Source organism: Hylaeus volcanicus, chromosome 1 (genome assembly GCF_026283585.1).
Source record: "Hylaeus volcanicus isolate JK05 chromosome 1, UHH_iyHylVolc1.0_haploid, whole genome shotgun sequence".
Classification (NCBI taxonomy): Eukaryota; Metazoa; Arthropoda; class Insecta; order Hymenoptera; family Colletidae; genus Hylaeus; species Hylaeus volcanicus.
The window spans coordinates 28,222,323-28,246,241 of record NC_071976.1 but is presented as its reverse complement, the minus strand read 5'-3'; the positions used below and the strand labels follow the sequence as shown (position 1 = coordinate 28,246,241).

At 33.5% G+C, this 23,919-nt stretch overlaps 5 protein-coding genes across 8 annotated transcripts; 2 read left to right on the top strand and 3 right to left on the bottom strand.

Annotated features, from left to right (window-relative positions):
- Nucleotides 1-83: 83 nt before the first annotated feature.
- LOC128874301 (39S ribosomal protein L34, mitochondrial) lies at nucleotides 84-599 on the top strand. Its single transcript, XM_054118916.1, has 2 exons — nucleotides 84-263; nucleotides 322-599. Exons 1-2 carry the CDS (start codon nucleotides 223-225, stop codon nucleotides 551-553), a joined length of 273 nt encoding a protein of 90 aa, XP_053974891.1. The 5' UTR covers nucleotides 84-222; the 3' UTR covers nucleotides 554-599.
- A 54-nt stretch (nucleotides 600-653) lies between these two features.
- LOC128874275 (pseudouridylate synthase RPUSD4, mitochondrial-like) lies at nucleotides 654-2,269 on the bottom strand. The gene is made up of 4 exons (XM_054118873.1): nucleotides 1,830-2,269; nucleotides 1,594-1,765; nucleotides 1,323-1,512; nucleotides 654-1,193 (listed from the first exon to the last, which is right to left on the bottom strand). Exons 1-4 carry the CDS (start codon nucleotides 2,041-2,043, stop codon nucleotides 711-713), a joined length of 1,059 nt encoding a protein of 352 aa, XP_053974848.1. The 5' UTR covers nucleotides 2,044-2,269; the 3' UTR covers nucleotides 654-710.
- A 1,559-nt stretch (nucleotides 2,270-3,828) lies between these two features.
- Nucleotides 3,829-13,320, bottom strand: LOC128878864 (exportin-1). 4 transcript variants are annotated; one of them, XR_008457517.1, is made up of 16 exons: nucleotides 13,189-13,320; nucleotides 12,324-12,780; nucleotides 11,277-11,511; nucleotides 10,998-11,192; nucleotides 10,577-10,927; nucleotides 9,775-10,497; nucleotides 9,450-9,684; nucleotides 9,105-9,268; nucleotides 8,856-8,990; nucleotides 8,618-8,761; nucleotides 8,400-8,546; nucleotides 8,015-8,263; nucleotides 7,687-7,936; nucleotides 7,345-7,595; nucleotides 7,008-7,223; nucleotides 3,829-5,233 (listed from the first exon to the last, which is right to left on the bottom strand). XR_008457517.1 is itself a non-coding variant. In XM_054127453.1 (15 exons), the coding sequence occupies exons 3-15, from the start codon at nucleotides 11,472-11,474 to the stop codon at nucleotides 7,077-7,079; spliced, it is 3,189 nt and encodes a 1,062-aa protein (XP_053983428.1). In that variant the 5' UTR covers nucleotides 11,475-11,511; nucleotides 12,324-12,780; nucleotides 13,189-13,320; the 3' UTR covers nucleotides 3,829-7,076. The 4 variants fall into 4 exon arrangements, 3 of the variants coding, with proteins under 3 accessions (XP_053983428.1, XP_053983437.1, XP_053983447.1); XM_054127453.1 differs by having other exon boundaries at nucleotides 3,829-7,223; XM_054127462.1 differs by having other exon boundaries at nucleotides 3,829-7,223; nucleotides 11,277-11,507.
- Nucleotide 13,321: 1 nt separating this feature from the next.
- Nucleotides 13,322-19,525, top strand: LOC128878857 (rab3 GTPase-activating protein non-catalytic subunit-like). The gene is made up of 19 exons (XM_054127441.1): nucleotides 13,322-13,462; nucleotides 13,532-13,639; nucleotides 13,758-13,839; nucleotides 13,936-14,062; nucleotides 14,185-14,386; nucleotides 14,470-14,797; nucleotides 15,103-15,552; nucleotides 15,636-16,015; nucleotides 16,117-16,494; nucleotides 16,581-16,781; nucleotides 16,863-17,244; nucleotides 17,312-17,406; nucleotides 17,483-17,734; nucleotides 17,837-18,010; nucleotides 18,097-18,278; nucleotides 18,362-18,583; nucleotides 18,676-18,966; nucleotides 19,059-19,211; nucleotides 19,302-19,525. The coding sequence occupies exons 1-19, from the start codon at nucleotides 13,378-13,380 to the stop codon at nucleotides 19,452-19,454; spliced, it is 4,245 nt and encodes a 1,414-aa protein (XP_053983416.1). The 5' UTR covers nucleotides 13,322-13,377; the 3' UTR covers nucleotides 19,455-19,525.
- A 151-nt stretch (nucleotides 19,526-19,676) lies between these two features.
- Nucleotides 19,677-23,404, bottom strand: LOC128878900 (acylphosphatase-2). Its single transcript, XM_054127560.1, has 3 exons — nucleotides 23,082-23,404; nucleotides 22,440-22,566; nucleotides 19,677-20,060 (listed from the first exon to the last, which is right to left on the bottom strand). The coding sequence occupies exons 1-3, from the start codon at nucleotides 23,152-23,154 to the stop codon at nucleotides 19,946-19,948; spliced, it is 315 nt and encodes a 104-aa protein (XP_053983535.1). The 5' UTR covers nucleotides 23,155-23,404; the 3' UTR covers nucleotides 19,677-19,945.
- Between the last annotated feature and the right edge of the window lie 515 nt (nucleotides 23,405-23,919).

Here is a 23,919-nt window from a genome sequence, read left to right as displayed (position 1 = left end):
AGTTACCATGGTAACGGAATGGGGAATTTCCTCTTATTTCACTATTTCGGCCACAGCCGACTCTAGTACTAGCCGTGCTGAGAAACGTGGCAACACCGGCAGAAGATACTAAGTCCTTCCATTGATTGCAATTGAATGTATGGTAGCACATGTATTTACCTGTAATATTGGCTAAATCTAACCTATACTTCGAATATAGTGAAAGTAATAAAGTGATACGATATGTTCGGCAGATTAATTTCTAATGCCTGTCAAGTCCTTCCGTACGTATTTATTTGTTGAAATTAACATTTTATATATAACAGTTAAGATTGTTTTTAGACGTCTCTCCTCGTCGGGCAATCGAATTTCATCGTCGATTGATTGTTCACCGGCAATAGTAAATCAATGGAGTTTTACATTAAATAGAACAAAAGTGAGAAATAATTTTCCTCGTCCTAGCGAACTTATCCGCGTCAAGCGCCATGGTTGGTTCGCAAGAATGGCAACACTCAGTGGTAGAAAAATTCTCATGAGAAGAATATTAAAGGGAAGACATGTACTCAGTCATTAAACATTGTACGTTGATTAGTTAATAAATAATTATTTGTATTTCAAAATGTGTACAATTATTTTTTGTTCTAATATATATCGATACCTATTAAAAAATCAAGTATTAGTATCTAATTTATTTTACATATATTTTTTGTGTGTAATAATACAGTTTAATCTTATGTATCTTGTATTAAATATTTGAATTCGAGTTGTTTACAAGTCCAATTAAATGGTGGTATTAAAGGAGCTTTGAGCATTAAATCTTGCTTTCCATCAAGGAAGGATGGTAGTACCATTGATCTTAAATGAATATGACAAGGAATTATAAGCTGATCTGAAGGCTTTACATTTAATACTTGTAAAATCGATCTATTTAACTTTGGTGGCAACTCTGTATATTCAAGGTGAGGATCAATATTTATATAAGCATTGCCAAGTTTTTGAATTCGTGACGCGTAAAGATTATCTCCTAGAATTGGACTATATAAATATGTAGATGCAAATAGTCTAATTGCATGCCATTGTATCGTCGACGATTTTATTTCAATCAAGGAACACAAATTAAGCGTAGAGTTGGACAAGACGTTGAATTCGATATTAAGAATTTTCACTGCATTCCTTTTTTCGTCATTTTTACTCCATGATGTAACAATAATTGGCTGAAAATTATTTATAAACACTCAATATATGAAAAGTTTCGAAGATTATTTATGTAATTTGTACTAAAAAAAAACAGTACTGACCAACCACAGTGTACTGTATTATACCCAGAAAGTTAATAAAATTACCTTTTTGAGTTTGTAATTAGGATTTGATTGTAATTTCATTGCTAAACGCTCTTTGCCTCTTAATACATTGGGAACCCTAATTGTAGTTACCCAATAAGTTTTTGTAAAATTATTACCACGACGTAATGCAAGTTCTACATTATTTTGAACATGTGTACTGTCAGTTAGAAGCATGACGCCAGTCATGTATCTAGTTCCAAAATTAATTTATATATTTTGATAAAATTATATGCACAATAATTTGTGTTCTTCTGAACAAAATTCTACTTACTTTTCAGGCTTTCTAATTAGAGTTAATTTTGAATAATTCAACCGATTTGCAATATATGGCAAGGCATCTTCTAATGTATAATCTACAGCATTTGGTATAAAATGACGTACATTTTTTACTTCTGTCTTACGATGGCTTATGCCATACGGTTTATTCAGTGCTACCAAACCATCTGGAAAGCAAACATTACTTTAATAAAATCGAAATAGTCATAAGAAAATGTATCTTATTCTTACTTTCATTGTAAATTACGTTGGTTGCAACATAATCCGCGAATTCTTGTAACGATTTCCAAGGATGAATCTGTTTGTAAGGATGAATATTTGTTTTCGGTTTTTCATGAACAACACTTTCCATATAATTTCTTTTAAGCAGTTTTGTGTGCAATGTATTTATCGTAGACGTACACATCCGTGTAAATACACCAAATTTAAATATTACATTCTTCATTTCTGTTATATGTTTAAATTTCTAAGGTTTATTTAAATGAGAAGTCTTTAATTGATAATACTTCTAAAAACTATTTAATAGTTTAACCATTTTGAAATTTCAGGTTAGACGCGATAGAAAACTGTGTTCAACGGTATCGTAAACACGTGCAGCACATTCAGGCCAATTCAGGCACATTATTACACATCATTATTAGTATATTCATGCTTTATGACCTGTGACTGCATTGGCTAGCAGCATGAAGACTGTATAAGGAGATCCAACTCCCTAAGAAAGTTACTAGAAAACTGTTATCAAAATCCCGGACTTGAAGTTATGAATATTTCGTCCACTCGCGGTGCAAGTGCGCACAGACTACGATATATATATATAACAGCGTGGAACTATTCAGAACTTCAAGCTCGGGATTTTGATAACACTTCTACATTATACAGTCTTCATGTTTGAGTACATTGTTCAGCGGCTGAACTTCAACCCAAGTTTGTAGCGAAAATAGTTCCACGCTGTTGCTGCTGGATGGCGCCACTAACTAAATGAAAGAAAATTATTGTAGTTATTATTGTAATTATTATTGTATTGAGTTTAGAAAAATTGGGAGTTAAAGGAGTCCCGTCAATCGAAAACCTATTGAAAAACATAGACTCCCGGAAAGTCAAAATAATTGTAAAATTCTTTTTTGAATGTGATATAGTTCTATAACATAAGCACTAGGGATTTATATAGCTCAAGTAATGAGCCGGTATTTTTATAGAGTTCCTAAGAAAGACTGACTAACATGCAATCACAAAACTACAGTATTGAAATCAGAGTGCGCAATTTAAAGTACAAATGTATAACTAGAATATAGGACGTATAGTGAAATATTTTTTATATAAATTTATCGATAGTAATAGTAAGTAAGAGAGTTATATCCAAAATAAGGAATCTGCAATAGTTCAAATGGACGTTAGTTGTAGATATATACGATAAGAATGACTAGCAATAAGGAAACAAGGCTGTATACATTTTAGTTGTAAATCAATAAAATTATTGTTATATGTCATAAAATAATTTAATGCATGATAAATTTAACATACTAATACATGTACTTATTATTTTACACATTTATTATTATATAAATTACGCATTTATGAAAAATAAAAAATAATTGATAAAAAAGTGACGATGGCGTTATCTATGAACAATACCAGGAACTATTTTCACTACAAACTTGGGAGTCTTACCACCGATGGCGCCAACGATATCATTTAATCAATTATTCTTTTTTGTAACACTTATAGTGCTAATATGCCCAATTTTTCATTTTTATGAATAATTATTTAATTCAACATTAATTGTCGAGATTTTAGCTAATGGCGCTATCTAGCAGGAGCAGTGTGAACTATTTTCACTACAAACTTGGGCGTTTTACCATCGATGGCGCCACTGGTATTAAAACCAGTATTAGTATAGTTTAGTGGTTGGCTGCAGCTGGCTGCAGCTGCAACCAGGGAGCGGAATGCACCCATTCAAACTGACTTCTATGAGTGTACCGAATGGTATTGAATTTACTATGTTAAATTATGAGAATTATGTTATTAAGTATTTATCGAATACGTTTACATGATATTTGTATCATTTTTATTATTTGCATTATTCATAAGAATAAAAAATATTAAGAAACAATTATTTTTTGTACGATAATACAATCTTTTAGAAACTTTCGAATTTTATTGATATATAAACTAACAAAGTAAGTAAATAAGTAAGTAAGGTTTTGAAAATAGAAAATGTGAAACATCTATAGAAAGATAAAGATTCATTTTTATAAAAAAATTTCTAACTGTTTATACATAATGATTTTAGCGAAGATACAAAGCATTATTATAGTGGCATTTTTTATTTTATTAGTAAGTATTATTAAACTCTTTACATATTTTTGTCGTTATAATGAATAACTAGTAGAACTCTTAACTTATACATTCATTCATTCAGACACGCGTGACAGACCATTCCATTTCTATGTACTCAGTACTCACAACTATGTCACATGATCCCCGACAACTTATTGGATTAATGCCATCACTCAATAGTTTACAAAATCTACTTGTTAACTCCTCTCCAAATTGAATAAAATATAATTCCAAGGAGAGCGAGGGACCTTTCTTACATCAATCCTACCTTTGAAAATCGGCATAAAACAATATCGACGTATTGCAATCGTAAACATAGGTATTAAAGTATTTCTATTTGCTGTGCATCGATTGGAAAGTAAATTGCAATACCTGTTCAAATATTCACCTTAAGATCATAATTTGGATGCATTTCTTTATATATATACATATATGTATACCCATATATGAATAGCATTATTCACCTCTGACATATGCATATTCCAGTTTTTTAAAAGTTGCTCGTCAATTTTTAGTAATGTTAATATTAATTTGGAAAAAATCTGTTCGTTTTGTTTGCTTTCTCAGAAAACACGTTCCATTCATTGTCAGTCAAAGATCAAAGATCGGTTCTATAACAAAAAAGATACACGCATTGTATCGGTTTTGTATCTTAGCTGTACTTATTTACGGCCAAAATCACTTATACCGTAAAAACTTGTTGCTAAATTTAGGATTCTCTTATAACAAACGAGCAGTTTATAAAACATTTAGTTGCAGTTTTATTTTGAATACGATCATTACTTCGATATCTTACGACTTTTAAGCACTTTCCTCGTAACAAGTAGCCTTATCACATACGACTATGTATGATTAAATACATTCTGTAACTTATTACATCTATGCATACAAATAATTTTTTTACGATAAATGTTTACAAAGTAAACCGCGAATTGTTTGAAAAATGCTGTTAAATTTTTGCTTCTTTGCAATACCGGTTGCAAATAAATACAGTCTACTAATATAAAGAACGAACTCAAATTACATTGATTCTCGCTATTTTTTTTCTTCTTCTGTTTTTTTTTTTCGATTCTCTTGTAATCATAGCGGCCTAGCTTGAGACTCGAGTCGCATAGTATCAAATGTAATGGCTTCAGGGTTCCAAGCAGAGCTACTCGAATTAAATTCATATTTGTATGATACAAATCGTTGACGTTTCATTAAAATGCAGTATCGGTACACACATCTGTTACATTCCTGTTGTGACATCAGTTTTTATTTCTATCCACTTCGAAAAAAGTGATATCGGCAGTAAATATCTTAATAATGATAATGATATTTTCGAGTAAAGAACTTTCTTACACAATCGACACATTTTTAAACGTGAGAAACAATTGTTAATCCGCGAACAAAGCCAAGCATTTTATACAGTTGTTTTTTCTTTCTTTTTTTTTTTTTTTTTTTTTAAATGAAATTTATTATAATATCTATCTAGTTATTACTACCTTCACATTTGTTCTATAGATCGTGTACCAATGTTGAACATGTATGAAATCGTATTACCATGCATCGAGATAATTTGTGATTCGTAAGATAAAGCACCTGGAGCATTTATTGTGATGGAGGCAAGCTCGGACGAGAAGAAAATTTGCCTTTCCTCAAGGATTCTTTTATATGTATGTTGTAAGATAGAATATGTAATTACACATGTAAAAAGTAAGAAAAAAGTACAGGACATAATTAATCAAAATCAATTAACTTTAATTTAATCAGAATGTTAAAATTTTAGTAAACATTGAACTTTGTTTAATGTAATACTAGTCTTCATATTATAAAATGGATACAACGGTTATGGAAAATATTTCGTTAATTATTTTTATTTGTATTCATTTGAATCTGAAGGCCACTTGATAATTTTCGATCTTATTTGAAAAACTGACAGCAGTTAGACTCGCAGTTTATTAGCTATACTTACTTGTGAAACGAACAAAATAAATGTAAAAGAAATAAAAATTTCGTGTATATAAACATAAATACTAGCAACCAACTCTCACCATTGAGTGCAGCATTAAAATATATGTAAAATAGCTTAGCTACTCAAATATATTTGTTTATTTAATTCAATTGTATTTCTTAAATATAAACAAAACATAGCCTCCTGTTTTATCTTCAAAGTATTTCTGATCGATCTCAAAGAATATATAGGGATTATCAGAGAAGTGAAACCTAAACAAATGCTATGTTTGACATTTCATTTAATTTACAAAATTCCTCTGTATGACTTGCAGTGTATCATATGTGTATATATATATATATATATATACTATATATATATATATATATAGTAATAATAATAGCATTATTATACAACTTTATGCAGATAAAAACACACATATAAACGTAACATCTTCTACATCTGCTGAAACAATACTATTTTATGCATAAAATGTACTAAGCATTGCAATTGCAATTTAACGTATTTTAGAAAACAGTTTTACCTATACTTTCCAATCTAATATACACACACGCACGCATACACACACACACACACACACGGATATTATACATAATATTATATACTTTAATTGTCATTTTCTGACACGCTTAATACATTCTATGCAACAGTTTAAAATAATCTAGAATGACAAAAGTACAATTTATATATAAGATACTGCAGGAAAATTTTGTTTCTGCGAACATGAAATATAATGTTACGCGTATTATTGTGTTTAATCGACATCGATAATGCTTTACAATTCCTTTCTGTATATTTTTTAATATTCATAATAATCCGTTTGTTACACACGCTTTGTAGAAAATATCACTTATCAGTATCGATACTAGTACAACGCAAATGCTAACCTTTTTATCGCATTAAATAGTATTGTTCAGCATACATTTACATGTTACTCGTAACAGAACTCAGTTCTATTTAAATTGCATAACAGACAAACAATTACCACGTTTCGGGCTTGCCTCCTTAACAAGAATATTATATTGTAAACTTGGCTTTAAAAAGTATATAGTAATGTATATTCATTTTGATGGTAATTGTGGTACACGTTGTGGGGAAAGTTGTAGATTAAAGGATACAATAGTCTCTGTAACAGAATGTTTCTCATTGAGATGCACAGGAAGCAAATAACAAGGACGATTGGTAATTCAATCCTGCATCTCTTCTGGTATTTCATGAGGATTAAGTATTCCTGGAACTGCCATTTGTTGTCGCCTTTTATCTTCTTGAGCCGACCGTAAAGCATTTTCTCGCTCTTCTAAATAGAGATCAGAGTCATCTTCGCCAGTGTATTCCTTTAAATATATATATGTATATATATATATAAAAGAAAACAAATACGCACACAGGTATTGCATTATATGAATTTAATTTTTATATAAAATTGAAATAATAAAAAGTATCATTAAGACTCACTCTAATTTGAACAAGAAAATCTCTTAGATGTTCCTTGAATGCCGGGATGTCTTGGTCAAGATTAAATAAACCTTGTACAGTAATTTTAATCTGGTTATCAGTCAAATGTGGGAAAGCTGCTTTAAGCAATCTTGCAACAAATTCTTGAACGTACAATGTATTATCTGGCACAGGTCCCAATGGCACCTGAATTCGTCCGAGTTCAACCAATGAAAACATGTATGCCAAAATAGTAGCATGCATGGTAAGGCCTAAGTGAATTGTAGCAACACACAAATTAATTACACAAAGAGTAATGAAAACATAAAACGATTTTAATTAAAACTGCTCTTATATAATTACCCGCTATATGAGACGTATCTGTGACTACACTAAATATGTGTTGAAGAATATCTGTGAAATATGTTTGATAAAAACTTTGAGCAGCTTGCTCGTTTTCGATATTTTGCAAAAGTTGATAAAGTATTTGTAACCCTGTATCTGCAACGTTTCTCATTGTATGTTTGAAAGCCCAAATTATTGAATCGAGAACTAGCTTAAATTGTGCTGGTGGAATTGAAAGAAATGCAGGGAAACAGTAAACATTCACGGCCTAAAATAGAAAAAAATTCAAAATATTAAATAAACATTCATGTTGTATTAACGTTATTATAGATGTATACTTATCTACCTGTAGAAGTAAAAAGAAATTCGTTCTATGTTCCGGAAATTCTTCAAAATCTTTGTTAATCATTTCTAAAGTACATTCGAACACAGCATCAAATATTTTCGGTACCTCACTCGTAATGTGATTCTGTAATTTATTTACGATAGTAGCCATAGCACTCAGTACTTCTGGTTCTCGAGCACAATGAACATTCGTTTTTTGATAATCCAGTAATACAGCATCCAATAATGGTGGTATAAAGTTTTCTAAAACCTGATAAATATATGTAAGAAATGAAATTATTTTTATAGTATTAGGGTATCACGCTTAAATTTATTTTGCAACGAATATTTTGTGTATAAGGTATGATTTAATGATGGCGCGGAAAAAGTAAAAATAAGAATTTTACCATTTGATGGTCGGTTGTTCTGCTGACCCAATCAGAGATCAATTTTAATGTTTCTTTTTTGACTACTCTCATACTCTTAATTAAAGACTGTTCCATTACTATTTCACCATTCAAAGCTATTGCAGCACTTATATTCTCACTCATAACCTAGAAAAAAAGATCAAGCATTAATGTATTTATTAAAATGTAAAAGAAGTTACCGAATTTTATAAATGTACCTTATAAACGTTCAACATATCTAAATATATTCTTCCTAATTGTATCACGTACGGATGCCCAAGAGCTTTGCAAGCCCTAACATTTGTTTTTAAAATGTTAGCGAGTTGTTTTACAGCTTCTTGGTCTTTCAATACATCTACATTCTAAAAGCAAAGTATTTTAATTAAATAAATAAAAGACTATCACGTATATCGAAATTATATCCAAATATTAGTAAAAGTATCGCATGTTACTTACTTTAGATGCTTGACTTATTATATCATCCCAAACTTGATTTGGTAGAAGCATGTATTTTTCTATTAATTGTTCCTGAACAACTGTGTCTGCCTGTGCACTTATCATGTAACCAACTGCCTCGTAAAATGTATGTACCTAGATCACAGTCGAATAAGATGTAGCGACAAATTTTGTATTCGAGATAATAATAATACTACTACTACTATGATTATTAATACAGTGATTTGTTTCTCTGCTTAATTGTTTTACCTGCTGTGTTTGAAGGTCACATATGATACTACTAATAGTAGAAAGAATTTCTTCGATAAACGGTACTGCTTCTCCTAATTGTACTGTAACGAAATGTCGCCTACACTTTAATGCTATTTTTATAAATGTGTCACAGGCCATATCTTGCACACCATCGTGGGTTTCTATAAAAAATATTTAGTTAAATGCATAAAATATGTTTTCCGTTATTTGTGGTATAAAACAATGAATGAAAATATTTAAATACACAGGAAAAAGGTGAAAAGAGATGTTATAAAACGCATATCATCGATTTCTTTACTGTTCTTTGTGTGTGTGTGTGTGTGTATAATATAATGTTCTTACCATGCATAAATTCAAACAGTTTATTTACAACAGTCTTTAAAAACTTCCAATGTGCTCTGAGAAATCTTGGGTATTGCCCGACTACATACATAATATTGCTAGCAATGATAGCTTTATTATCTTTGCCCTTTTTTTGTTCGCAAAGGCCAAGGAGATCCTTGATCACAGTTACTAAAAATCGTTTTTCATCTTCTTCGTGCATCGCGCCAGAAATACTACCAATCGCCCAGCACAACTGAAGGATGAGAAGGATTATAAAACGTGCTCATATAAAATAATAATATTGTCGTTAAAAAGTTTATCGCAACATTTTTAAATTACTTACCGCATTAAGATTCTTCCAAGACCATTCTGTACCGTTTACTTGATTATGTAGTTTCTCTGTCATTATTCTTTCGGTATCTATGTAGTCGAGGTGAGTAAGATACACAAGAGTTTCTCTCATATTTTTATATAAATTAATAGAATCGGTATCCTTCATAAATTCTCTGACAACTTCTCCATTTTCATTCTCTACGACGAGAACTTCTTCAGGTTTAGCCATTCTACTGATCATAATATATCGCACTTTTGTCAGAACTGGACAGTAGAATAATTTTCTATTTGGAATCGTTACATTTTTAAGCATATATTGCGGAGTTTGAGTCACAATAAACGGAGTTTCTCTATATAAATCAATTGCTAACGTGCTCCAATATTCCAAACAGATTTTGAAAATTTCAACTTCTTCGACCTCAGAAATCAACACAAGATAGTGCAACGCCGTGAGCAGCATATCATGTAACTGTTTCTTCTCTATAAATTGGCCATGTTCCTTCAAATATGTGCAAAGAAATATAGCTAAATTTTGAATGAAATTTTGTTCTTGATCTTGACCGATTGCGTATGCCTCACGTATATTAGTGTCACGCGGTAAAATTTGTTCCAACTGCCGCATTACATTAATAAATAACATTACAAACGCGTCATCGTATGTTGTTACAGTTACAGCAGCAATTTCGGTCAAGCATTTTAACGTGACATTTCTGAATATTGGTACGTTCAAGAACTGCAATTAAGATAACAATGATAATTACGTTAAAATAAAATTATACGTATTAGAGGGAACATGTTTTAATAATTATTACCTTGAATACAAGGGTACTTATTAATTTAGTTTCAAAAATATATCCAAGGGGAATCCAATTTAGAAACCTTAAAAGAGTTTCTAACGTAACAGCTACTAGTGGAACATTTTGTGAATTATCCAATACAAATTGACAAAGTTGAAAGATTTGCGAAAATTCACTACACATTGTATCCTTTAAGTGTTTTGCTTTTGTTTGTGTCATTTGTCCGCTGGAAAAGTCGAATACTTCTTCTGACAATAATTTCAAAATTGTCATATTGTTTTGACAAAGACTTTCGTTTGTTTTACTTGCTCCGACAATGTCACCTATAAAGGATTCCCAGTTTTTTGGCCACTCTCTTTTTAAAACCTATGACAGAAAAATGTGTACTCAATTAAGATGGAAAACAAGATTTCTGGCTTTGTTAAATGGACATTACCTGAACTAAAATCATATTAAGTTTATTAAGGTAAACTTTAGATGTTTCCATTGTTTCTGGGTCACTGCTTGTTTTTATGATAAGGCCTACAATATATTTTTTTATACCTTCGCACTGATTTCGTGGTAGTACTTTCCATCGTGTCTTTATTACTTGTTCCAATATTTGTAAAGCGTAATACTTTGTTTGTTGGTACTATACGTATATAAACAATTATAAAGGAATACAAAAATTCTGTCATTTTTTTGAGAAATAATAATTTAGAATGGGAAACATTACCTGTGAATATTCTAGAATTGTATCTACACGTGTCCATGCATTTGGATGTTCTTTAAGTGTCGTTAATACTTCCTGTGCAATTCTTTGTTGCTCGCCTATCCCGGTGTACATACAACCTACTACGTTATCGAGAAGTGTTATATCTAGCTTCTGATTAAAGTCCAAAAGCTTAGACGCTTGTTCCGCTAACGTTGCCATTATTTATTATAAACTGTCCAGCTTTCATACACTCTATCTGAAAAGTATTAGATTCAATAAACTTGCTTGATAACCATTAGAATTGAATACGTGATACATTAAACTATAGTTAAACATCAAAATATTACAGTATTGGTATCATGTTTTAGAAGATGCTGATTGATTACAGAGATGGATAAATATACTAAAAGAATCATATGATTTGATACAGTTTAATATAGTAAACCATTAGCAATACGTTTAGAGATATACTAGAAACCTTAAAAAGAAATTGGTTTTTGTGGTCGACGAACACACATTATACTTTTGATATTGCTTTTGTATTAAGTACTTAATTATCTACAAGAAAAGTTTGATGTATATCGATACAATTTTCTGTTGGGAGAAACACTATAAGAATTTATAGAAGGTAGCACTATCAACTAAATTGTTTTGCTTCTGCACAAAAATATTTTATTTCTATTTGTAACAAAGTTGAGAGTATTTATAAAAATAGCGCATAGTGTAAACAATGAATTAGCAGAATTAAACAGAAGCAATAATAAACAAGAAAAATCGGTGTTAATGTGTAGCGAGGGAGGTCACCGCACTGCGACCGCTCGACCTAACCTACATTTGACAATCGCAAACAAGGTTATGTGAAATTTATTATGCGCGATGTTTGTAAATCAAGTGGATAAAAATATTGTTCGCAATACATTTAATCAAGTATGAGAGAACAATGAAAGGATTGTAAAAATATCGTTAAATAAATCATTGGAATTCGTTGGTTTTTGTTGTCCGGGTGCACTTTACTCATTGCGTCGTTGTCCAATGAATAAATGTGTCGCGAACGACGTTTCAACGTACCGCATCAACTCCCACACGTAGATTTTCGATTCTTAAGTAAAAAAACACACGTCTCGCATTAGCAATCACAATCTCTCGCAATAAATCACAAGCAGAAAAAGGCCAAACACACAACAACCGCTGATTCCCGCGCGCGACCAATTTCGTTCCTCGTTTCACACACTCTCGCTGTTCCTCACCGTCTACGCTACGCTATGTTCTCTCTCTCTCTCTCTCGCTCTTTTACACTACTTTCGCACGTTCTCTCTCCCCCTCGCTCTCGTCTCTTCTGTCTTTGCTGCGTTTGCGATGATCGCCAAAGAAGAGAGCTCCGTATTTGTAAATATACGATACCCACCGAGGCCGTTCTTCGTCGTAAACTTCTTTCTTAAATCTCATACGAATTTCCTTGTCTTTTCCTTTCAACTTTCAATGAGAAATGGGAAAACTGGCCGTGTACGTCCTCCTTAAACCCAACCTAAAGATTTTCGAAAATAATAACAAAATGGCTGAACACGTTACGCGGACCATTGCAGAGAAACGGGCTATCCCATTGGTTCTAACGATCTGTTTTGTCCAATCAGAAAAACTTTAGCGACTGTTTCTAAACGTCGCAGATTACGTCACGTGATGTCATGCAACACGTGTTCTCCATTTTAACTTAAAATGTACAATACTTAACGTTTCATATGAATAAAAGATCTATATCTACGTTCTCTATATAACGTTGTCAATTTGTTTAGACCTTTTCATCAGCCTTCTTCTCTTCAGTGATAGTGCTACATTATTAATGCGAGAAGAATACCGTTCAAATTTACGAGTGTTTTTTAGTTCGCACCAATTGCAAATTCTTCAACTAAGAACTCTATAATATACAGATACTAACCTGTTTGCAACATGCAAAGATTTGTCGTCTATTATCCATTATCTTTTTGTTAGATATGATGTATGGTAATGGTAGATTGTGTTGTCCATGTCGACAGCTTACTCAGTTTGTTTGATAGATATTTACTACGTGAAAACGAAATAAAATTGTTAGCTTGTGAAATATTTATATTGATGTAATCGATTAGACATGTCTTGTCAGATAAAGGGAATTGCAAATCTAACCAATACAAGTAATATTAAGGAGGTACTTTTCGGTGATTCTATTAGACAATGTAAGTTGCTATATTCTTTTCTTATATTGTTTAAATGTATGACACATGTCAATGTTACCAATTTTTTAGGTGACATTCCACCGAACGAGTTACCGCTTCAAGATTGTTTTATATCGCTTTCGTCAGCAGGAGATGTCCTCGCTATGGCGTATAACGCAAAGATGATTATATTAATTTGTATGTATTGCTTTATGTACATATGTCCTTTGCCCGATCGTATCCATTGATTGTTATATAATCCATTGAATTTAAAATTAATGATACAATAATATCTAGCATTGTAATTTCATATCAGCTAGGTGGGATTCGTTAGAACCAGATGAGACAAAAACTAAATTTCACATGATATGGTACGGAGAAGTTGCGAAAGAACCAAAGTGAGTCTTTATTGCGCGAGCATTTCATTACATTTTATACCTATAATATTATAAATTTATTTGTAAATATGTCTACATATCTAAAGTATTTTTTAGCGAATGGATAACATCTGTGATTTGTTTGCCTTTGTTATCATTGGGAAAAGCTAGCGGTGGTCCTAATCCAGACTGGACATGTATTATAGTTGGTTTCAATACTGGTTTTGTTAGATTTTACACAGAAGTAAGTATTACTTGATATTTATTAGTGTTGCTTATACATAAATACATATGTATAATGATGTCATGATGATATAATGATTCAAGTTAGGTCTCTTGGTATAAAAATATTTGTTTATTATACAGACAGGCGCGCTATTGTTAGGAGAACAACTTCATAATGAAACTGTCATAGGATTGAAATGCCAGTCTTTACGTTCTGCTAAACACGCAGGAGACAATGGTTTAGCAGAAGAGCTACACGTAATTTACAATAGCGTTGTATGCATATTACAAGGTTTTCCTTTATTTTCAACGTTACGTGCATGCCGAAATCATTTGGCCAGGGGTATAGCAATATAATTATGTTTAAAAAATTGAAAATTAGAATAACACGCATATCGCAGCTATGATAATATTCTATCATTACAGTTCAAGCGAAATGCGATGATTTACCACCTATCACAACTTTATCGTATAAAAAATGGGGATACAAAAATCAGGATATTATAAACGATTCGGAAGTAATCGGCAGTACTTCTGTAAATAGTTTTGATCATTTGATGACAGCCTCGATATGTGGTGGATATAACGCATCTTACAGATCTAGCGCGCCGCAGCATAGTTTAGTTATCGCAACTGGTAAAAGACCATTTATTGGTTTTCATTATGCATTAGAGGGTAGCGCAGCTCCAGTGTTATCCGATGTTGCGATAGCAATGGCCAGCAAATTAGCAAATGCTATTGGAACTGCTGTTCCGTGAGTGTTGCATAATAATTCATGTTATGCATTTAGTATCAAAGGATATATAACCTGTAAGAAAGCTGCTAAAGTATATTATTCATCTTATTTGATATTAATAATAACTATAATAATAGTAACTTTGAAATTGAATTTTTCCGCACATCATTATTTTTCTTAATTTCATTGTCATCCTAATTTACATTTGGACAATCCTAAAAGTCCCGATGGAATTAGTTTTGTAACTTTTACCGACAAAAATCTTTGTGATCGTTTCTCATTCAGTTAACTTAACGCAAAAAATTTCTGTTTTATTTTCTCAGTTGGTTTCCACTTAATTGGGGGAATTCGAATTCGAAACATCAGACGTCGTTTGAGGCGCCAAAAACGAGTACTCATGAACCAATTGAGCAAATGACTTGTAGGTTTGGATTAAGTGATGTTACACGCGAGGGTTACTCGATAGTATCCAGTCCAAATAAAATGTTATCGGTAATAGCAGACATAATGGGTAGAGTAATATTAATAGATAATAGGCATGGTATAGCTACGAGAATGTGGAAAGGCTATCGTGATGCCCAATGTGGATGGATTGAAGCTGAGGAAGAAAAACATTCCGGTCCAAACAGGGCAGGTGGAAAATTTAAACAAGCATCGCATTTGCGTACTGCTTTATTTTTAGTTATTTATGCTCCAAAGAAGGGTGTAATAGAAATATGGAGTACACAACAAGGTCCTAAAATTACTACGTTTACTGCTAGTAAACATGGACGGTGAGTAACGTGAGTTTTATCAGATGTATTTGTTAACAATTAGTGCGAATTCATACTGGGTTAACTTTATGTAAAAAATGTAGATTACTTTATATCAATTATGGACTTTTTGGTACGAATGATAATATACACCTACCAAAGAATAAACCGCAATATTCGTGTGTTTTTATGGATCCATTGGGTGGACTCAAAGAAATTACTGTCCCATTCCACTTCGCACTTAATAGTAAGAATGGTAAAAGGGCACGTGACATACATCTTCTTAAAAAATTAAAGACGTTTTTACGCGAAGAAGAATTCGACGAAGAAAAATTAGTGTCAAATATCCATAACGTGTGTACAGATTTAAAAACTAATGAAATACGAGTACAAACAATAGAAATGTTGATGACAAATAAAAACATTACACCTGATGCTTTGCTGACAGCCACAAACTGTTTTATTAAGAAACTAGACGAATATGGTACATTATTTATTATCATTATTATTATTATTATTATTATTTACGCTTTTCTCTAGAGACGATTAAAACATTGTTAAGTATATTGAATTTCTACGTTACAGACAAAGAGGAGATGGAACATATGGCAAAGACTCTTTATTTATTAACAATGCAGTTGCAGCAAGCGATTCAATTTTATAAGTACATTAGGTCTAATAATGATAATCCCGGAGATCATAGTTTTATTGCAGATATCGATGAACCGACCAGTAAAGATTTAGCCTCGATTTTATTAACTTCAGAGCGAGAAATCCATAGAATCTTTAAATTGTCTGATACGATAAGTAATTTTAAATGTAGAAACATTAAAATGGAAAATAAAGTAAAATTTAAAGAAGATGGTAAAATTTTCTTAGATTTTTTATCTTGCTTTGAATTTGGAACAGTTGGATCGATAAATATTAAAAAAGATTTAAAAACAGAAAAAAAAATTCAAATTTGTAAGTATATCAACGCATGATTTTAGAAATAGGTGTTATGTTTATCAATGTTTTAATTAAATTACTTTGTTCAATACGGTTTTCAGCTCAGTTAATATACGAAGGATGTATATATTCAAACAATAGAATTGAAACTTGGAGAGAAGCTGCTGTGAGTAGTAATATTCAACCGTTTGTTTTAATGGAATTTGCTTTGGTCTACTGGCTTAATAAGAAAAGACAGATGTGCATAAGAGCAGAACTAAAACAATTCACGCAGCTCGTGAATGCTATATGTTCGATAGCTAGTAAGTTTTAAAGTTGCTTACAGGTAATATTCTATGATAGGCAATTTGTCACTTTCGTGACATTCATTTTAACGTTTACAGATGTTGAAGAAATATGTGCAAAATATAATGAAATATCTTTATGGTGGAAAAATGTTCGTAATATCCTTTCCGATTCAACAAATCCATTTAATGCTCTTAGTGCTGCTTTAGCATGTAGAGCTGTTGCTATGTCCTTAGAAAAATATAAAGAAAAGTGTGTTGATAAAAGTCAAGACAATAACGATGTAGAAGAGAAAGATGTTAAAAATGAGAATAATTTAACGGAAGTACAGGAAGTCGAAGATCGTGTTAGCGATTTAAAGTTAGATAACGAGACGTACAATTTATCAAGCGAATGGGAAAACGTTACTAAAGACAGCTGTCAATTTACATTACTCATTGGAAATCTTGAAGACATTACAATTCTAGATGCTATTGTAAGGTAATTGATAATTAAATTTATTGCTAACGAGTACTTGCGTAACTGTTATAGCGACATTTCATTTTAGCCAACCACCTCCATTCGATACGACAACACAATTTTTTGCATTACCATTTGTAAAATTCGATATTTCTTTAGGATCAGTTCTTTCGAGAGGAAAAGGTATACGTAATTGAATTATAAGATATATTTGATTATATTTTTATTTAGTATAATGTTATTCGTGTATCATATGTAGGTTCTGTGTCGGAGATTGTTGCAAAATGGATTTCTTCTACGGGCATTGATCCGACTATATTAGTAGATACTGCAGATATCGAATTTAATCAAATGCAGTTAACAAATGACTCATCGGAGGTAATCAATTCCTTAGATAAAGATAGTAATGTTGATGATGCTTCGCAACAGGACCCAACTATATATTCTACGACTTCCAATGAAATTGATAACAAAGCGAAAGAGGAAACCAGTGCCAGTATTTGCATTTTAGGTAAAGTTCTTTTACTCTTATGCTTTCATTCTTTTTAACGTTTTTTAATTTTGTACTATTTTAACATGAAAATTGTATTATACATTTTTAAAATATTTTCAGAGCAAATTACATTGTTGAAACGTCATTTTCCATACAGTTTGTCGAGTAGCATTCTACTAGCTAATTTGTGTTGGGAATTCGCAATGTCATGGAATAAAGATGTTTCGCAATTACAATCTTTAAAAGCTGCATTATTCACTTTACGACAAATACCAATGAAACATATGAGGCATGGTAAATGGCAACCATTTATAAAAATTTATAAATATACGTACGGTTTTCTTGCTTTCTTCAAGTATACGATGTTGTTCTGTACATAGGTGTATGTTGTCTGTTGTGGTCTGTTCATATAAAAAAGCGAATGGAAGCAATTGCAAAATTAATGAATAAGCTTGGAAAACTACCAAAAAAAAGATTGTGCGTACAAGAAGTTGGTTTATCCGATGAACAATCGGTTACGTTTTTACTGCATTGCGTTACATTTTTCAAAATATTCATCGATGTAAGTGAAATGGTTCAACATTTTGTGCGATCGTTATACTATAAAAATTAGTTAAATAAGATTTTAACGAGTTTTTGATTTAGTCTGAAGTGCTCGAAGTTGGTGAAAATGCTGTAGTGAAGTCGGAAGAAATATGGGAAGGATGTAGTTTCGGTCCACAACCATTTGCTACATTAGCTATTTCTCAAGCACCAGCTTGGTATGATCTAATAATTTTACATGTACAAATTGCCAATGTTTTATACATGATGGCATATTTTAATCTAAAAGTAACAAAACCATTAAACAGTTTATTCGAGTCTGTGGTGAGTAAAATTCTAATATTGCATAAAGCAAAAACTTTAAATAGTAACTGTAACTGTAATTGCAATATATATGTTTAACTTTGAACATATAGGTGCAACCGTATTTTTTCCAAACTATAACAGATAAAGTAATGTTCACATGGTATAGAGATGATAAAAGGGACAGCGTAAGATTTGAATTTTTATGTCGAATAATTACTGCATCGATGGATTTCATTCATCAAGAGACCACGGATGCTAAAACGTTAAGTTCAATCGAAGCTATTCAGTGGATGAGCAAATGCCAAATGTTGGCATCCATTTGGAAAATTAATAACGATCAGTTGAGGATACACCAAGTTTGTCAATTGTATGTGAATGGTTTTGATCGATTAGCTGAGGAGGTGAGCTAATAGAGTTCGTGTATTGTATCGAACGTATGCTTTACCGTACGGAGTTAATTCAGTTATATTTCATATTTGACATTTCTAAATAGGTTGTAACAGCAGTAAACGATCTAGAGAATTTAGGAGCGAATCTTCTACCGATCGCTGGAAGGAGAGTGATGACATATCTGTCGAGAACACCCGATCTTTTGGAGGAAATTTCTTGTATAAATCCTGCCCTCACCAAATACCTAGAGAGTCTTGTAAGTTGCTATATATTATTAAATTTATTTTAAGTAATTCTTTTCTACTAATTAACACTATTAGTAATAGATGCGATTATTTCTTTTCAGGACGTACCAGACGTAATTTGTACAAATTGTTCAAACAACGATACCATCGAATTGATAAGACGAATTTCTAGGTATTTACCCGAAACTCATTCCGATTATCATCTCGTGCAATTGATGTTAGATGCAACGTTCATTTACGAACGTACAACATGATATTCAGACGGTTTAAAATAAGCTTAATTTGTAGCGAGGAATAAATTTAATAAATACATGTATACGCCTGTGTTTTGATTTTGTTTTAAATTCATTGTCAGTTAATAATATCTCTTTTTGATTTCTTTATCTATGCCAAAAGATCGATAACCTTGTTTTATGATTCACACACGCACACACGCACGTATATACATACATACATACATTTTTACATATTAATATCGTGTGGTTTCAACGATTATACTTTTGAATGTCACAATTTCGAAGTTTACCGAAGCAATCGGGCACTGCGTGTTATTAACAATCTTATAACAGTTTTGTTTGAAATAGTCCATACGCATATATAATTGCAAGGTTATTATTCTTGCGCGAATGAAAATTTGATTTCTGCAAATTGTAAACTGTATCAGTGGGCTTTGGTCCGTTTTAGAGAAACGCGTATCGTCGATTCATTTCCCAATGATACGCCAAGTTGAAAAAACGTAATTTTATTAAAAACGTATGACAAATCCTTTGTACTGTAGCCTACTAACGCCTTCCCAATTGGTGAATTCGCAACGATCAATCTCGCTACCTGGACTTCCTACTTCCGTCAACCATTGTGCCCTGAAACAAAGAAACTTAATTTCATTGACGTCATAACAAATAAATAACTATAAACCATTCGTTAAATTATCGTAATGTTCATATGAACGTTTATCGCTCAACATTTATAAGCGCACGTTGATATTTTGGTTATATCTCGAGTTATTGTACGTGTATCTAACGCGTAGGAATTTATTTGATAAAAGGGTTAAATGTCGATTTGTCGATCGTAAAATATTTAATTCTATAATTTAAATTTTGACGATTTAACGAGTAACGAATAAACCTATCTTGTCTATTTTTAATCGCGATTCATCGCGATTCGCGCGAAATCATTTGCACCTCCATTCCACGCATCGAAATCACTGTCGCTCGCTTGCATTCCACGTGTCCTTATTATCGCGTTAGTTGAGTGCTGAATGGTCTTGAGATTTGAAATTGTAATTCTTCGAAGAGCATACGGTCTCGCGTGGTTAATTTACACTGTAATCGAGCATTATATTACATTATAGGAAAGAAAAGAGAAGAACTGGAAAAAAGTGAATGCGTGGAATGCCGCGTGACGCGTGAGCACACGAGAGCTGTCGAAAGTGTTAAATTAAATGGGACACTTGACGGTTTGTTCGTGTCTTGTTTGTTTGCGTCTCGACGTCGATGGTCGCGGTGATGCGAAAGTTATCACTCGCCAAATAACGATCGGCTAACAATAAGTGTGCGAGTTGTACGTGGGCCTATCTGCGACGACGGCCGCGGCTGTGATCTCAAATGTTCTTTGCGATTATAATTAGCAGCTAATCAGACCGAGTTCGGATATTTTAAGCAGCTGTATCGAACTAGGCTCTTTAAAGTTGATCAGCTGTCCCGTGACAACAACACGGACCAGCTACCGATCTGTTGCTGATCGAATTTATTATTTATCATCATCGTTATTGCAACGGATTCGGCCGGTCTTCGTTAATTTTCTTACGTAATTCGAAGAAAGTAATTCGAAGAAAGGTTTCTCGATTTATGCGTTTCTATAGAGACAATAATATTATACATAGAAGAGTACTTTATATCCAGACTGCACCGAGTAGATGTTATTTGGATGATTTTCTTTTTGGGGAGAAGCCAGAGTCTGATGTTTCGTCCTCGACCGGGCTATTTTCTTTAACTTCAGGTTCACGAGCGCCACGGATCCGACCGCGAAACTGGCCTCGTGGTACGTTGTTTTCTAATTATCGTACCCGTGCCAGTACGCAGTTACGCGCTTTATATTTATTTTTATATCGCGATTCGAAGGTTTCTCGCTTGCTAAAAGATCATCTATCGCGGGATGTTTGTCTTGTAATCGAGCGTAAATGAGAAAATGTGTGACTCGACTCTTGAAATAATTTCTCAAATCAGTTCGCGCGATCCGAAGCGTTACGACAATAGCGTAATGTCAATCTTGTAATTCTCCTTTCGCTTTGTAATATTATTTCACGGAATGTTGCCTATCAAAGATTGGTACAAGAGCGTGCACGGCCGACCGCGTGCGGTTCTGCATTTTCTACGTATTAACGCGTCCGTGTAATTCGGCGATATAACTTGCGAAGAAAAGAGACAAGTGACGCTGCGCGCGTCATTATTTCATTAGTATCGTTATTAAAGTCAGGCCCAACTACCTAATGGCCGTCGCTCGGCAATTTGCGGCTAAGGTCACGCGATTCCTAAGGTAGCAGCGAATTCGTGGGCTTGCGTTAGAGCGGGCACGTGTCGCGTCACCGATTCACGGAACTTACGGGATTAGTTAGAGCGGCAAATATCGCGAGAAAAGATGATAAAGAAATTATTTATACGCATACCCATACGCATACGTACACGTATATGTTGTAAGAAGAAATTACGAATAAGGAGCACAGTGACAACTTAGAGACAAAAGAGGTACGCGCGTATCTATTGTATAATATAGGTGTATGTATACGAACAACACCAAGATTTACCGATTTATTTATTCGATCGTTCATATATGTTTTCATTTTTCACCAACGTAACGTGAAACGTAATATCGTTTTCTATCGAAATTATAATTTTTATTTGATATGTAACGATTTCAAGTCGTTTCTTTTATTCGTTGTTCGACATTTGTATCTGTAATAGATAAAATAGACAAAGATGCTGCCAACTCTGATGGAAACTCGCCACGGTTCCGGTATAATTGTACACCGCACCGGCGGATCGGCTTTTCCGCTAATTTGTGTCCCTTCCGTGACGGCACGAAAACTGGAGCGGCGAAACGTTTGTGTACATTCGTCTTATTTTATCTGTCTCTTGGTAATCAGAAACAGATAAATTTCAATAAAAACGAACTTTCACTTTGTTTGCCAATTGGCGCCCGACAGTTTGTAAATGCTCCGTTGACAAGAGATCGCAACTCACATTTGATCGACGAGCGCGCGTGGTCCCTGCATTTTTCCAAGTATCGTGCCGGCCTTGCTGTTCTTCACCCAACCGCAAATCCCCAGTTGTTGGCATATGTCCCTCACGTACTTTGGAAAATATACACCTGAAAACGCGTTAGACTTGCGATTAAACGGCTCAATGTGAAAATGTTTACGTATTCGACACCGCTCGACGCCGTCCCCGGCGACGCCGACTCGCGCGTTTAGCAAAACAAACCGCGGATACGGAACTAATTAAACTGGTAAAAGTGGTCAGTTTGTTTTGCTTTCTCGAAGGCATCCCGACTTGATAGTTGATATCGTTTAAGAAAATTCCGAGTCGTTCCCGGTATAAATTGTTTCCCGGAATAAAAGAAACGACTAATCGAAGGTTCCTCGCGTCACTATGATCTTCGTATCTATGTACCTTTCGTCGTTTTCACACCGCAACGGTGGTGGTATCTCACGAGTCACAAATGACACTTGACTCTAACGCTACCGGGTATCCCACGATTTTCTTCGACTTTGATATTACCTTTGGAGAGAATCGTTTGTAAAGACGAAGCAGGGCATTCGATCGCCGATCCGATTACGGTGAATACGCGGTAATCTTTTGGCCAATAAGAAAATGTATGCTTACCCTGCACCTTGCCAAAGACCTCGAACTCGACGGAAACTAAAGGTTCGTTGCGGAGGGGGTCGTCCGCTGCCATTCTATTAAGGGCGAGATGAAGCTAATCACCTTGCAAACACGTCACTTATTTAACTCGTGAAACTCCGAAACGCTTCGGGGACGCACGGACGTTTATACAAATCGAATGCAAATTCTACTCGTCTTCTCGGTTGCGACTACTGTATTTCTCTCGTTCTCTTTGACGGCACTTTACCTTTTCCCGTGATGCGACCTACCGACTGATTCTGATCTGATCATTGCACCACGGCGTCGCGACGCCTCAAATAGACTCCCCACTCCGCGGACGAAAATCCAATTACGATCGATCGAGAATCGATCGGAGCGGCCGCGGCGGACGCGACCCCTGCGATAATATACATGTATCGTACGTACATCTCGTATACCTAAACTCGACTCTTCTCAAGTACGGCGAGTCCTTTGTACGAGTTTACGTGTTGAATTTCTTCCCAAGTATTCTTTCTGTGATGAGTCGAATTTTAGAGATACGTATGATGTACATATATCGTAGGGAGAAAGAAGCAAAATCTACCACGAGCCAAGAGCGCGTACAGTGTCGCTCAATATTTGATTAATCCGGTATGATTTGTCATTTCTTCCAGGATCTTTAATTTGTCTGTTTTCTGTAATACATTTGATACACGATCTTGCAACTAGTTTGAAAAGTTGATCGAAACTAAACAGAGCTGTATGCGCTTCTTTTTGAAAATACACAAAAAAACCAAAAGCGGGGATACGATCACGTGACTATGCGAGAATTCGCCGTACTTTTAATTCGTCCTTCGCC

What these genes read in the sequence shown, in the direction of transcription:
- LOC128874275 (XM_054118873.1), bottom strand. Translation starts at nt 2,043, where the DNA reads ATGAAGAATGTAATATTTAAATTTGGTGTATTTACACGGATGTGTACG. An exon ending in CAACGTAATTTACAATGAAA is followed by an intron (nt 1,766 to 1,829) that starts GTAAGAATAAGA and finishes TTTGCTTTCCAG; the next exon opens with ATGGTTTGGTAGCACTGAAT. An exon ending in CTAATTAGAAAGCCTGAAAA is followed by an intron (nt 1,513 to 1,593) that starts GTAAGTAGAATT and finishes TTTTGGAACTAG; the next exon opens with ATACATGACTGGCGTCATGC.
- LOC128878857 (XM_054127441.1), top strand. Translation starts at nt 13,378, where the DNA reads ATGTCTTGTCAGATAAAGGGAATTGCAAATCTAACCAATACAAGTAAT. An exon ending in ACTGCTAGTAAACATGGACG is followed by an intron (nt 15,553 to 15,635) that starts GTGAGTAACGTG and finishes TAAAAAATGTAG; the next exon opens with ATTACTTTATATCAATTATG. An exon ending in TTTTCAAAATATTCATCGAT is followed by an intron (nt 18,279 to 18,361) that starts GTAAGTGAAATG and finishes TTTTTGATTTAG; the next exon opens with TCTGAAGTGCTCGAAGTTGG.
- LOC128878864 (XM_054127453.1), bottom strand. Translation starts at nt 11,474, where the DNA reads ATGGCAACGTTAGCGGAACAAGCGTCTAAGCTTTTGGACTTTAATCAG. An exon ending in CAATTCTAGAATATTCACAG is followed by an intron (nt 11,193 to 11,276) that starts GTAATGTTTCCC and finishes ATATACGTATAG; the next exon opens with TACCAACAAACAAAGTATTA. An exon ending in TAATAAGTCAAGCATCTAAA is followed by an intron (nt 8,762 to 8,855) that starts GTAAGTAACATG and finishes CTTTGCTTTTAG; the next exon opens with AATGTAGATGTATTGAAAGA.
- LOC128878900 (XM_054127560.1), bottom strand. Translation starts at nt 23,154, where the DNA reads ATGGCAGCGGACGACCCCCTCCGCAACGAACCTTTAGTTTCCGTCGAG. An exon ending in GGTCTTTGGCAAGGTGCAGG is followed by an intron (nt 22,567 to 23,081) that starts GTAAGCATACAT and finishes ACGCGTTTTCAG; the next exon opens with GTGTATATTTTCCAAAGTAC. An exon ending in CGCGCGCTCGTCGATCAAAT is followed by an intron (nt 20,061 to 22,439) that starts GTGAGTTGCGAT and finishes TCTTTGTTTCAG; the next exon opens with GGCACAATGGTTGACGGAAG.
- LOC128874301 (XM_054118916.1), top strand. Translation starts at nt 223, where the DNA reads ATGTTCGGCAGATTAATTTCTAATGCCTGTCAAGTCCTTCC. An exon ending in AATGCCTGTCAAGTCCTTCC is followed by an intron (nt 264 to 321) that starts GTACGTATTTAT and finishes GATTGTTTTTAG; the next exon opens with ACGTCTCTCCTCGTCGGGCA.